This window comes from Mytilus trossulus, chromosome 12, assembly GCF_036588685.1.
Source record: "Mytilus trossulus isolate FHL-02 chromosome 12, PNRI_Mtr1.1.1.hap1, whole genome shotgun sequence".
NCBI lineage: Eukaryota > Metazoa > Mollusca > Bivalvia > Mytilida > Mytilidae > Mytilus > Mytilus trossulus.
The window spans coordinates 58,832,631-58,847,898 of NC_086384.1; the positions used below are offsets into that span (position 1 = coordinate 58,832,631).

Sequence of the window (15,268 nt, forward strand, 5' to 3'; positions counted from 1 at the left end):
CATTCGCAATATACCAGATATTTTTTATATATATATTATCTAACACGTTAATGGTAAGAAAATATCAGAAGCGCTGTGACAGCATTAGTTATATGATTAACACAAAATTACCCTTACAAATGTTATAAACGAGAGGCATGATTAGTAAAATACATTTCATGAACTCATTATAGGAAATGATAATTTCATTAATTTATCACGCATGACAAACAACAACATTTAGGTAAATCCAGAAAACAGCTTCGGACGCATTTAGATTGATAAAGTGTAGTTATCATTCTTATGCAATACCTTTCAAATTGCTTGAATAAATAAAATTAACGGTACCAATTTTCTTGCACCAAATGCGCATTTCGACAATACATGTCTCTTCAGTGATGCTCGTGGCCAAAATATTTGAAATCCAAAGCTTATATCAAAAGTGAAGAGCTATAATCCAAAAGGTCCAAAAAGTATAGCCAAATCCGTGAAAGGAATCAGAGCTTTGCACGAGGGAGATACATTCCTTAATTTATAATAATTTCTATCATTTTGTAACAGCAAATTTTAATAACACAAAAAATCCGTATTTTCATGCCAGTACCGAAGTACTGGCTACTTCGGTACTGGCTACTGGGCTGGTGATACCCTCAGGGACTAATAGTCCACCAGCAGAGGCATCGACCCAGTGGTAGTAAATAAAATTACCGGTACCAATTTTCTTGCACCAGATGCGCATTTCGACAAGACATGTCTCTTCAGTGATGCTCGTGGCCAAAATATTTGAAATCCAAGGCTTATATAAAAAGTGAAGAGCTATAATCCAAAAGGTCCAAAAAGTATAGCCAAATCCGTGAAAGGAATCAGAGCTTTGCACGAGGGAGATACATTCCTTAATTTATAATAATTTCTATCATTTTGTAACAGCAAATTTTAATAACACAAAAAATACGTATTTTCATGCCAGTACCGAAGTACTGGCTACTTCGGTACTGGCTACTGGGCTGGTGATACCCTCGGGGACTAATAGTCCACCAGCAGAGGCATCGACCCAGTGGTGTGTATCTGTGATCATATGAATATAAATATACATTTCATGGCTCCAACATGTTCGTTGAACAGACGCCTCCGGGTGAAGGAATTTCTCGCTACATTGAAGACCTGTTGATGACCTTCTGCTGTTGTTTTTATTTGGTCGGGTTGTTGTCTCTTTGACACATTCCCCATTTCCATTCTCAATTTTATTAAGTTATAAAAAAGTACAAATTTAATACTTCCATTAAAAAAGTTTTTTGATCATTTGCATTTTTACAATAACGTTTTAGCATTTGTTCGTCTTTTCCATGTTACCTGTATAAAACTGTAGACAATGGCACCTATATGCTTCGTTGTAATAAGGTATATTAATAATCGGTAGAGGTTTTCAATACAAAAAACTGGTATTTGAATGCCCCTGTCCCAAATCAGAAGCCTGTTGTTTAGTTGTTTTCGTTTTTTTTTGTGCTTACAATTGGTAACTTTTTATACATTGTGACTGGGAATAAAAGTTGTTTCATTAGCACACACAAATCACATCTTCTTATTTATATAAGAGAGAAACTTATATTTTCAACACGGATAATATGTGCCATAAAGAACTCGACGACGAACACAATCACACATGTAATGCTAATACCAGTAGCAATAGTGAATATAGGTAAAAAGACAAAATAAACAAAGAATATTTAATTAACATGTCTTATACTAGCTATAGATTATTTGTTAACTTAGCTGATTGGATAATTGTGACTCTTTTGTTTAATCAAAGTTTGTGATAGCATGAGCTGATGATTGATAACTAAGTATTGTTATTAAAACACAGATCGTTCTCTCTGATTTTCAGTCGGCATAAAGGTTGGTTGCAAAACGATTAAATATTTGAAGTACATTATAATATATAAATCATATTTTTGTACACTATAATTGATTAAGCTCAATTGAAAAAAAGTGGAGTACACCTGCGCATATGAGTGATTATCACGTTCTTTGGTCTCTAGTGAATGGTTGCAACATTTGCAATGACTGCGTTTATATGTATATTTATATGCATATGATCACAGATACACACTTTAAACACTTTCTCAAGAACAATACGCGACAAAGAAGATTTTAGGACAATGCTTGAATTTGTCATCGATGATATTGATTGTTTGTTTGTACTGAACGCCATTTGCAGCACTGTTTACTTGATCATTGTGGTCAGTTGTTATTTGTGAAGGAAGCCTTAATTTCATGGCTCCAACATGTTCGTTGAATTTTGTACATAAGTGCCTGTGAACACAAACTTGCTTTTAAAGTTATCAATAGTTGTACATTAATACTGGCCAGCTTGTTGTTATATCTATATACAGATGAAAAATGTGCATTTCTTTCAGATAAAAAACGCAACTTTTATAAAATTGACATTTTTGATCAATATTAAAAACTAGATAATTATTCTCTATTTATTAGTTGTATTTTTTTTAAGATAATATTCAGAAGCTGTGGATACTATCAGATTAATTTTATTTTGAAGTACTAGGAACTGCTGTTTTTATGCTCGATTCACTCTCACGAGTCAATTCCTTTCTTCAAAAACAATTACTTATATGATCTCTATTGGCTTTAACTTGGACAGTTATTAAAACTATGTAGCTTAGAGATGCATGCGTTTAATAAGTTCTTGAAATAAATCTGCTCAAATATCTGATAAAAATTAAGCCTCAAGTTATATTACTAACTATGAAGACGCCTCAAGCCATATTTTATACATGTAGTTATGACGGAGATTTAGCCTCAAGGTATAGCATTAATGATGATGATACTATTGATGTATGCCTTATATCCTGCGACAAATATTACATATATATTCAGGATGATTAATCCTGTCCATGGATCTGTCGCAGAGCTTATATATACATATATATCGCCAGAGCGTGACAAAAATTGAAACTAACAATTTGTGCTAACTCAATCAATATAATTATGTAATCTTTGTAGAATCCACTTCTAATTGGATACGTAACAGAAAATTCTTGTAAAGACTGAAGTGACATTATAGTTGTCTCAAAATGTAACAAGTATATAAATTGGCATTATCATCGAGTTTTATTCAGAGATAATTGGGTACAGGATATTTTTAGCCAATTACTATGTACTATAAATTGATAGTTTACTATCGACAGCGGTTCATGTGTATACGCAGTCATTATTAGTCATCAGTTGCTAATCAAGTGCACCTTCTAAATAACAATCTTTAGATAACGAATTGGTGTACACATTTATTTACAACCATTTACATCCATTATCATCAATTACATTTTTATTTTTTCTAATGGTCGTTGACTTTTATTTGACAGAAAAGTGTGTGTCAACTATCAAAATGTAAAGAGGTTCAAGACTCTATTTTTTTTTAATAATACACATCCCGTTGTCGTACGTTTTCCCTGTGGAAAAATTTGTAAAATAAAGGATTTTAACTGCAGAAGAGAACGTTTGAAATGATGCCTAATAAAGTATGATGCAATCCCATTTATCAACTCAACAGAGACACATTCTGATTAACACTTTGAGTTCATTTTTTCCCCGAGATTGCTAAAAAAATCCCTCTTATAATAAATATTCACGGAAATTCAATATAATAAAACATTATGAAAAAAAGGCACACCAATCTGATAACGACAAACAAAATCAACAACAATATCAAATAATAAGAGGTTCATTAAATTTTGCAAAGTATATCGGAAAACAAAGTCGTTGTCAAAACCATAAAAGACAACTCAAATGAATCGTATGATAGAAAAAGATACGTAATATACGTGGGCTTATGGAAGCGAAGTTTAGGCGGGAATCTCAATAGTCACGTGATATATACAAATTGTACCCCTATTTTTGACATTTTTACTCTTTGAGTATGTTTGTTTTGTTCATGCATCGTTGACAATGTAATGGAATTTGATGCGACTGTCAAACAAGTGAGAGGTTTAGCTAGCTATAAAACCAGGTTCAATCCACCATTTTCTACATTAGAAAATGCCTGTACCAAGTCAGGAATATGACAGTTGTTATCCATTCGTTTGATGTGTTTGGACTTTTGATTTTGCCTTTTGATTTTTGATTTTCCTTTTCGAATTTTCCTCGGAGTTCAGTATTTTTGTGTTTTTACTTTTTATGATATCTTTAGTTTTTCATCATCTTGGAAATACTTGATATTGATTAAATTTATTAATAATGCGTTTTATAGTTTATACATTTTTAGTTAAATCTTGAGTGACGCATTTAACAAAATTAATAGGAAAGCATTAACCTGTCCCGTTACGTGCGTACGTCGATTTAGGTACGTATGTCATTGTATTGGAAATTTCAACTAAGGGAAATAAAGACATTACATGTGTACAAGTACCATTTCTATCATATCTCAAAATATCAACATCTAAAACACACAAAACACTGTGTCGCGGTCAATCATGAACAAACAAATGTTGACACAGGCCACATGATTCAAATATATGCAAAATCTAACTTGCAACATGATTCAAAACAACACTAATAATCATATTTTAAAGACGCAATTTATATAATCCTTTCTTTTAACACCATTCATACTTTGTGTATATGTATGCATATATCATTATAAAAATGCCATTCAAAATAGGATGCACACAGTACGAAACTCGGCTTGAAGTGATTATCTTTTTAGTCCTATTTACAACTAAATATGTTGAGTCAACAAAATACTTTACCGAGAAGAAAAAAAATAACCATTTTACTACATGCCACTGGAAAAACACCTTCTTTAATATATGTACCTCTATACCTAAGTCTATTATATGCTTATTATGCAAAACCAATTATTTTGATTAAACAAAAAATGCCAGTACAAACGTTTGTAAAGAACAACACAGATGGAGTATTTAAAAACTGGTGATTTGTGAAATCACATTTAAAAAGCATCAACACTGTATGTAAATATCAGATAAACAACGGATACAACATCAACACAATCAAATTCATAAACTACACTGAAACTTGTAAAGGTTAGCAATACAATCTAACACATACTATTGTGTACTAAAAGCCCTTACACCTTCCACGTCTCTAAAAAAGCATATTGCTAACACTTTATTTACCCGAAATAGTCGGAACTCTTGACCTCTAAGCCAGTAAACCAAGGTCGATCCCGGGAGCAGGCAAAATAAATTAACAATAAATACAATAGGTAGGTACTGTAATATAGGTCTTCGGGTAAATTAAATCTGTCAATTGAAAATGTGGATATGTTTGATAAAGACAAAAATTTGACTTTGCAACAGGCCACATATGGAATCCGTAATGCACCTGAATATTAGCTGGTGGTGGTTGTGTATTTGATATTTTCAACAGAGCCAAACGAACACCCCGTTAAAGCGACTGTTTCACTGTCAGAAGATGACCAACCGTCACAAGTCACCCTTGAAGGTAAGAATGAAAAAGAAGACGACTCCTTCTATTTAAATTGTTGAATGGTGTTTTATATATATAAACCGCAGGGCACTAAACCAGCTTATGTTATAATTAATTTTCGATCTCTGTTTTCTCCTATTAATTATAGATAATGCTGTAGAAATTGATCAGTTGTAGTTTAACAGCGTTTTAAAAGAAATACAAAATGTCAAATAGCTTCATCGGTATGTTTATATATTGTTTTCTCAATGTAAGGACACATTCCCAAGTAATGCATATATTGCAACGGATTGTTAAACATGAACAAATATGTGATGATCTGTTTGAAATTGTCTCATTGGAGTTTTGAATGGGGGAGGGGAAACACTATATGACTTATTGTTTATAGCTTTTGCCGAACACACGACAAAGAACAATGAGCGTTATAATTCTTTCAAGATCTCCTTATTGTTTGTTAATGTTTCAATATATTTAATGAACTGTGAAAAGCAAACAACGATGTACTTAAGATTCATTGACTTGATGGTTAACACACAAATTAACATATTTACACTAGATTCAAAAACTCGGTGAAAAACTATTTTAAACAAAATATTTTACCTAAAAATAAACTGATTTGACACTATAGCTAAATGTGGTCAGATAACATTGACATCGGGATTGAAACCGTTATTTTGCATACGAGGTACACATTAACATACACATATGTATTACACTTAAGGTGTATATGATAACTTCGTGGTAAACTCCATTTTCCGTTTTCTTTAACATGAAAAAAACGAGACGGAAGAACAAAAAAACATAGTTAGAACATTAAAACGATACATACCTGAATGAGAGTCAGTAAGAGGAACATATCCGTCATTTCTGATCGTTATAAAATCTATGCCGTCTAAAAATATGAACAAGGAAAAAAATTAAGTTATAAACTATATTCGATAGACTGTACAATAATATTGCTTGTCCACAAAACAAAAAACGTTCAGAAACTGCTCATGGAACGTTTCAGTTTTGATGTGAACACATTGTTTTATAACTTTATGGAAACATTAAAGTGTGGACTATGATATAAAGTAACGTCAAACAATTTTAGAGCCTACATAGAACCTTGTATAACCTTAATAGAACCTTGTGTATCCAATACGGAACCTTTATATAACCTTGTGTTACCAAGTTAGAACCTGAATAGAACCTTGTGTTACCAATTCGTAACCCAAAACAAAAAAAGTCCTAGACAACATGTGTACGTTGGTACAACAATGGACCAACCTTGTTTTAGGACGTTGGCCCACGTTGCTTTGAGACGAAGGCCCAAAGCATAAGTGCAAATTGGCCATATGTTAGCCAAACGTCAACAGTAGTATACCGCTGTTCGAACGTCATTAATTGATAGAGAGAAAACAAATCTGGGTAACAAACTAAAACGGACGGAAACACATCAACTATTATAGTCGCCGTCAGCTGAAATTCGTAGCGGTTATCGGTAAAAATAATCTAAACTATCACAACAGAAATACAAAATGTATGTCACACGATAGGATCAACGCCATACAAGCGAGCGATTATTTTCGCGACATTTGCGAGTAGAAAAATAACGCGAATATAAATTGTCGCGAACTTGTAAAACTTGGATCTTTCTTTATTGAATTACAAGTAAATTTGAATATCGCAAAATTAAATAACCGCGAAATTGGCATGAAGGGACTTGACGCGAAATATAGTATTCGCAAAAATGAGTTGGTTTACATATTTTATAACAATTACAAGTTGTCTTATTGTCAATCGTACCACATCTTCTTTTTTTATATATATAAAAGAGGGGGAACGATACCAGAGGGACAGTCAAGGTCATAAATAAAAAAAAAATCTGACAACGCCATAGCTAACAATGAAAAAGACAAACAGTCACACAATAGTATTCATGAAATAACATAGAAAACGTAAGAATAAGCAACACGAACCCCACCAACATTTTGTGGTGATCTCATGTGCTACGGAAGGGTAAGCAGATCCTGCTCCTCATGTGGCACCAGTATTGTTGCTCATGTTATAACAAATTCAGTAAAAAGTCTAATTTGATAGGACACATTCATGAAAGGGAAGGGGATTGTATTTACGACGTAAGGAACATATCCGATATCATCTGTGAAACTGTTATTCCATAACGGTAAACACACTCGTGATGGCGTCCGTAAATTTACGAAGGGATGATTTCAACTTCATCATTTGGAACTCTTGTTTTAACAGCCTCATAATAAGGAAGAAACACGTTGGCAAGAAGAGTAGCACCACTGGTTTCCATTGAAATGCTGACAGTCTGTTGAAAAACCCGTCCCTCGAACGAAATCAATATTTTGTCAATTAAGAAGTCAAGCATCTTGATAATGTCAGTTTCAGAGAACTTTTTGTTTGAATCAGATTGATCCTTTACAAAGTAAGATTTATCCCACTAAGACAATATACGTGTATTTACGTTCGCCACTCTTTTTTATGAAAAAAAAGCAATCACCAAGTCTTTCAATTTGTCTTTTTGTTTGAAATGTGGAATACCTCTGTAAAGTATCATCAACTCTTTCAATTTGTCTTTTTGTTAGGAATGTGGAATACTTCTGTAAAGTATATACTATTGCAAGATGCAAGTAAGTTAGAATGTATGTACTCTTAAAGATCTTTGGAATTTTTTTAGTACCACATCTGATTCATGCCACCTCTAGAATACGCAGTTTCACAATTTTGATTGCTAATAAAATATATTAATGATTTAGAAATCGGTTTCGTGAAGCACTAAATCTAATAAATGAACTTGGTGATTAACTTTACTTTCATATACGAATAGAAAATAAATAACGTTGGCACAAAGCTGGAAGGTTTTTTACAATACATAGGTCCAACGTTGATCCAAGGATTAAATAATACGGCGCAAGTAAGCATATGGTCTTGAATAATCGATGAATATGTTTCTCTAATTCTTCATCAATTTATCCCTGTCTGCACCTATTGCCTTATTAATCTTAATCAATGTGTGGTTCGTTTAATCTCATTTCGTCATTGGATAAAAACCGATTATGACGACTAATGTTCTTGTTTACTTCTGAATTTCCAATTATAACGGCATGAAAAATGCTACAATGCCTGATGACGACCTATAAAAAGAACACATCTTTTTGCAGATCAATCCCAAAGAAGGGATAGGTTTGCCTGCGTATTGTTTGAAAATCATTTGAGAAACGGAATCCACCACCAAAGCTCGTCTAACACGATATTTGTTCAATCTGGACAGTTAAATTTTAAACATTTCAAACATGCAGAGCGTTTTAAAAATCTTAACTGTCTCGAGTGGAAAAACATCGTATCACACTCGATGCAGTGGTATAATCTATGTACATGTCTGTGTTTATACAACTTTGTATCGATAACTTCTCGACCGACTTAGTTCAAGACTTTTTCTGTCCCTTCTCACTGCCGCATATTTCTTCAACAATAAAACCAAACCTTTCATGGATGATAAGCTGCAAGAATCACATCACGTGACAAAAGTGTTGAATGCCTTGTTTAGTGAATATGAAATATCGTGCTTTATATATATTTGACGTTTATTTTGTCAAATAGAGAGCAAATTATACGATAATATCATATTCTTCAGTTACCACGAATACGTTCAATTTCTGATAATATTAAAAACGAGACTTTTACAATCTTGTTTATATCGGGTTGGCATTATTTAAATAAGGATTAAATGCAGACACATTTAATTTTGTTATGATTGTTGCAGATTAAAACTAAATCGTATGAGTGTCTCCGACATTGCCAAAAATAAAAAGAACGTTAATAAATCCTTTAAGGGAAATTACACCTTTATATCAATGTCTATACTTGTACTAACAAATTTGATAACCATTTACCTACTTATATATGTTGGTTTGCTGATAATTTTTACTATTAAAATGACTATTTACCCTTAATGGATTCAAAAAAAGAAGCAGAACACCTATAATAGGCAAACAAACGCATTTAAAGAGCAATTACTACAACAAGGAGAATTACTGACAAATCTGGTAAGTACCAAGTCAGGAATATGACAGTTGTTCTTCATTCGTTTGATGTATTTTGATTTTGCCATTTGATTAGGGACTCTCCATTTTGAATTTTCCTCGGAATCCTGCATTTCTGTGATTTCACTTTTTGAAAGATCTCGTCTTATTGGTAATTTATGGTTGGTTTAATTCTATCTATCTATGATAGTTTATTAAATCCAAAAAAAAAAAAAAAGATAAATGTTGCATTGCAAATCGACAATAAGGAGTCGTCTGTGGATTAAAGACCATGTTGATCTATATGCAGATCTTGTCCTGGAAATAGCACGCAGAAACTGGAAAGAGGTTAACCCCAAAGTTAGGGACGACAATAATTTCCTTGGAGGTGGGTATTTTTCTTAAACCCTTTTTACACAGATCACTAACTTTTGCAAAACACTAGCACATAATACCAACATTGATGTGGTTTCTTTTACATGAGAAAAGTTTAGACCAGCACCATATGTTTTAATCTGACAGCAAACCAGTAAAAAACCGTGTTTTTGATCGATATTTTGGACAGACTTTAACTTTTAACTATCGGACCCTTTCCCTTATATACATGTGCATTCAGAAATGTTTATTCATTGGTATTGAGAGAATACGATGTACCGTTACAATGTTTGTGTATGAATCTTCATTTGGAACGGGCATATCAAAAGTTAAGTTACTTGAAAGGAATGGACCCGAACACAATATGAAACATGTCGTCAGTTCATTGTAACGAAAGTTTAAGACAGACATTGAATTTAAATCAGATTAGTTAGGCACTTATTCTTCATCTATAGTGTGAGCAGGAGCACGTATATTGCCTTGTGCTAAAAAAAAACATATTTTTTTATTTCATTATTTGTTTTATTATTTCCCTTATTTTCAATGACATACATTATTTTGCTTCCCATCTGAAAAAGAAATTTGGAATCGAATATTCATGTTCATTGACAATAACGACGATGAAAGCACATCATATAACGATGTTTCGACATCATATATATAGAATAACCATACATTGTCTCGAAATATCAATGTTATTTGTACAAGGCTTAGAAACAGGTAGAAAGCGAGGCTGTGCCGAGCATTTCTACCTGTTTCAAGCCGAGTACAAATTCAGATTGATATTTTGAGACAATGTATGGTTATTCTTTATATACTGAAACTCTTATAACTGTTTTAAATGAAGTATTTAGGATAAAAAAACTGTCATTCTTTGATTGTGACCTGACAACGTAAAATTGCCGCGAACCTGTATGTTTTATTGACGTCATAGATAAAACTCTTCGGAAACGCTTTGTTAACGTCATAAACAAGGTGATATACGGTCAGTGACTGTATATCACATATGAATATACGTTCAATGCATTTTGACTGCTCAAATAGCACAGCTGCAGTATATCATGAAATAAACCGAACCATATGATATAAGATAACACGCCCATTATATAACGACACAACCACATATAAAGATGTTTGCACATAATCAATATAAGGGAAAAAGCATATTATATCAGTAAATTGACATCATATCAGGATATTTTCACATCATATAAGTATATTTGCAAATCAAATAAGGATCTTTGCACATCATATAAGAATATTTGCACATTATATAAGAATGTTTGCTATTCATACACGAATGTTTGCACCTTATATAAGTACATTTGCACATCATATAAGGATATTTGCACATTATATACGAATGTTTGCACCTCATATAAGTACATTTGCACAACATATAAGTATATTTGATCATCTTATAAGTGCATGAAATATTTCTAACATAACAGATAGAAAAAAATGTGTTTCATTCTTTGAATTCTCAAAGCCAACATTTGCCATTTTCAAATTACATTTGTTCGTAAGCTACCATCAAATTGACGGTGGACATTTTGTAGCCATGGAGCTGTCATGTTTGTGCACACCTTGCTTTCATCAGTCAAGGTGTGAATAATACAATAACATAGACAAAAAAACAACACATACCAAGGTGTGAATAATACAATAACATAGACAAAAAAACAACACATACCTCAAAACTTAATTTTATTGCAATATTATATAAATTTGGAGGGTAAGCGTGACGGAAAACATTCGGCGTGTGGTTTTTTATTCGCAAGACGTTGGAAATGACATAGATGTGCCAAAATCATAACTAGAATTTCACGGAATGTAATTATGGCACCCTCAACGGAGTTGGGGTGACATACTGTTATTGTTCGTTTCTTTTTTATGGCACCCTCAACGGAGTTGGGGTGACGTATTGTTATTCTACGTTTCTTTTTCTTTTTATTCTTCCACACATTTTGTCCACGCTATTTCTTGGAATTGGTCAGACCAATGTTGATGGAACTATAACATAAAATAAACCGCCATGTGAAGTTGTGCAAAAGACATTGGAATGGTAAAAAATGGCTGCCGTTACCATGGAAACTGATAAAATGTAAAAAAAAAATCAAAATTTTAAATCTTTCATTATAAGAGGCAACCTCTTGAAAGTTTATGTAAATGTTGGCAGTGGCGCTCTAAGTTAACAGCAGTACTTGGAATTTTCAAAATAGCTGCTATTGCCAGGGAAACAGCAGAAATGTCCAAAATTTCAAAATAGTCAAAATGCTGCAAATTGGATGAAACTTTACAGGAATTGTAATTGACATGTGCAGAGTTGCATTTTGAAGTTGGATTTTTCAAAATGGCCGCCGTAACCATGGAAACAGCAAAAAAGTCCAAAATTTCAAAATGCTCCAAACTTAATGAAACTTTTAAAAAATGATAATTTGCATGTGAAGATGCACTCTTTGATTTTGGAATTTTCAAAATGGCTGCAACTCACCTGGCAATAGGGGAAGGGTGCCATCCGCTATTGCTTGCAATGGCAATTCTAGTTTTACTTTGATTTTCTACGTTTTTCCCAGCTCTATCGCATCATTTTTTTTTTAAGTTTGTACGTTTTCTTTTTCAATTGCAATGTTCAACCAAGGTATATTTTAACGGACATAATTCTGTATATCTCGGAGTTAATATAGATAGATCGGTAATGTTATCTCCTTGTAAAGAAATGGTTGTATTGCTCAGCAAGAAATCATTTTGAATATGCATTTATGCATTAATTTGTATAACTACAAATTAAGCGTAATATTAAAAAGTAGCCAAACATTACACAACATACCATTTGTAATCTTCAAGACTTGGTAATGCGCGGAACTAGTTGTAAACACATAATGTTTTAAACAAGATTATGTTGTTGAAACCTATTGGGGACTTGTTTTTAAGAGGCATTTTGCTACAATTAGATGTGGAGTAGTATCTATTGGGGAAAAAGAGATTTTACAAACTAACGTCATAAAAAGAAACGTTGTTTTAATTGTATACATATTGTTGTAGATAAAAATCATGTTAATAAACACTGTTCATCCGTTAATGAACTTAAATCACTTTAACTTCTAGATCCCTTAGAAATGACAACATTTTCATACTTTAAGAGTGTCAGAAAATACTGGTTTTATTTATGAATCAAAATAGTGTTAGATTCATCTAAACTGTAGATCTGATAACAATAAGAGAATTAACGACATTACATGTACAAAAAGTACCATTCTATCATATATCAAAATATCAACATCCAAAACACACAGAACACTGTCTCGTGGTCAATCAGGAAAATCTAAATTCAAAGGACATCATTAAAAAATTGCATGTCAAAGATATGCAAAATCTTACTAACAATTTGGCTAAAAACTAAAACTAATAATCAGATTATGAAAATTCTAACTATATAATCCAAATTCTCAACACACAACTCCTACTAGTCGAAAACAACGTTTAAACCTATGATTGCGTTGGATAAACAAACGCAATTTTTATACGTGTGCATGTAGAACAAATTTTGTTGTAGAGGGGTCTTAATACAGCACAAACAACACTTTTAAAAGACCAAAAAAGTAAAAAAGTATATTATAACAAAACGTTTTTGACTAACAGGTCGAACAAGAGATGTGTTTTCAACCATGTTGTCTTCCATAAACGATTGTCAAATAAAATGATCACTAGATGTAACAAATTGGATCTTAATATTAATTTAATACCAAACAGAAAATGATAAACTTGCGGCAAAAAATAGTATAACACAAACATGAGGTGTACACATTAGTGCACAATATCCGGATTTCGACAATTAATATCTCTTCAGTGATGTTAGGGATCAAAACGGTTTTTGGAATGTCACATTATAATATATATCTCGAGTCGAGATATGATGAACGGATTATATAAACCGGAGGGAAAATATAATACAAGCCTAAACGAAAAAAACCCAGTGAAAATTGAAAACTACGTTTTAACCTATGATTGCGTTGGATAACAACTGCAATTTTTATACGTGTGCATAGAAAACAAATTGCGTTGTAGAGAGGTTTAAATAGAGCACAAACAACATTTTTCAAAAAGACCAAAAAAGGAAAAAAGTATATTTAACAAAACGTATTTGACTAACAAGTCGAACAACTGATGTTCTTTAACGCTGCTGGTTGCCATTGACGATTGCCAAATAAGTTGATCATAAGAAGTAACAAAACGGATCTTAATATTAATTCAATACCAAACAGAAAACAATACATTTGCGGCAAACATGGTGTACCACAAACATGATGTGCAAAAATTAGTACACCATATCCGGATTTCGAAAATTAATGTCTCTTCAGTGATGTTAGGGATCAAACGGTATTTGGAATGCCATATTATTTATCACAATTTAGGATAGACTCTTGAATTTTAAAGTGTTGAGATAGAATGAACGGATTATACAAACTGGATGGAAAATATAATACAAGCCCAAACGAAAAAATATAAACAAGTCTAAATTGAAAACAACGTTGAAACCAATATATTTATAATTGAATATATTTAATGAACTGTGAAAAGCTAACAAATGTGTACTAAAGTTTCAATTTGGGGTATCTATGACTCGATGGTTAACACACAAATTAACACGTGTTCCCACGATTCATTTTGGTGTATCAATGGATTGATGAAAAACTATTTAAACAAAGTGTTTAACCTATTATAAACTGATTTGACACCATCACAGTTGTGTGGTCAGATAACATTGAAATCGGGATTGAAACCCGGTAATTTGCAAACGAACCAACGGTTTACATCAACATACACATAATGTGCATTTGATAACTTCGTAGTAACTTCATGGTAAACTCCGTTTGACATGAAACAACGAGACGGAAGAACAAAAAAGAACAGTTATAAAGTTAGAACATTAAAACGATACATACCTGAAGGAGAGTCAGTAAGATGAATATTTCCATCATTTCTGATCGTTATAACAACTTTATGCCATCTAAAAATATGAACATTAAAATAAAGTTAGATAAAGAGTATATGCTATAGACTGTATATAACATTGCTTATCAACAAAACACAAAAACAAAACGTTAAGGAAATATTCGTCGAACGTTTCCGTTTTGTAATGAAAAACTGTGTGATTTAGCATTGTGTGCATTAAAGTGTTGACAACCAGTAACGTTATAAAAACGTTATCATATAACGTTATGAAAAACAATTTTGGAGCCTATATAGACCCTTGTGTAACCAGTCTTGAACCTTGTTAGAACCGTGTGTGACCAATCAGGAACATTCATATAACCTTGTGTAACCAATCTGGAACCAGAATAGAACCTTGTGTTACCAATCTGGAACCCAAAACCTAGTCCCAGACAACATTTGTCTTTTGAAGCATCAACCAATCGGAA

At 32.5% G+C, this 15,268-nt stretch overlaps 1 protein-coding gene across 1 annotated transcript in view; it reads right to left on the reverse strand.

The window, feature by feature from the left end:
- Positions 1-14,847, reverse strand: part of LOC134692639 (uncharacterized) — a 42,803-nt gene extending 27,956 nt beyond the window's left edge. The window contains exon 1 of the mRNA XM_063553098.1: positions 14,792-14,847. Within this exon, the coding sequence (XP_063409168.1) occupies positions 14,792-14,827 (36 nt within the window). The 5' untranslated portion in view covers positions 14,828-14,847. The remainder of the gene's footprint in view (positions 1-14,791) is intronic.
- Between the last annotated feature and the right edge of the window lie 421 nt (positions 14,848-15,268).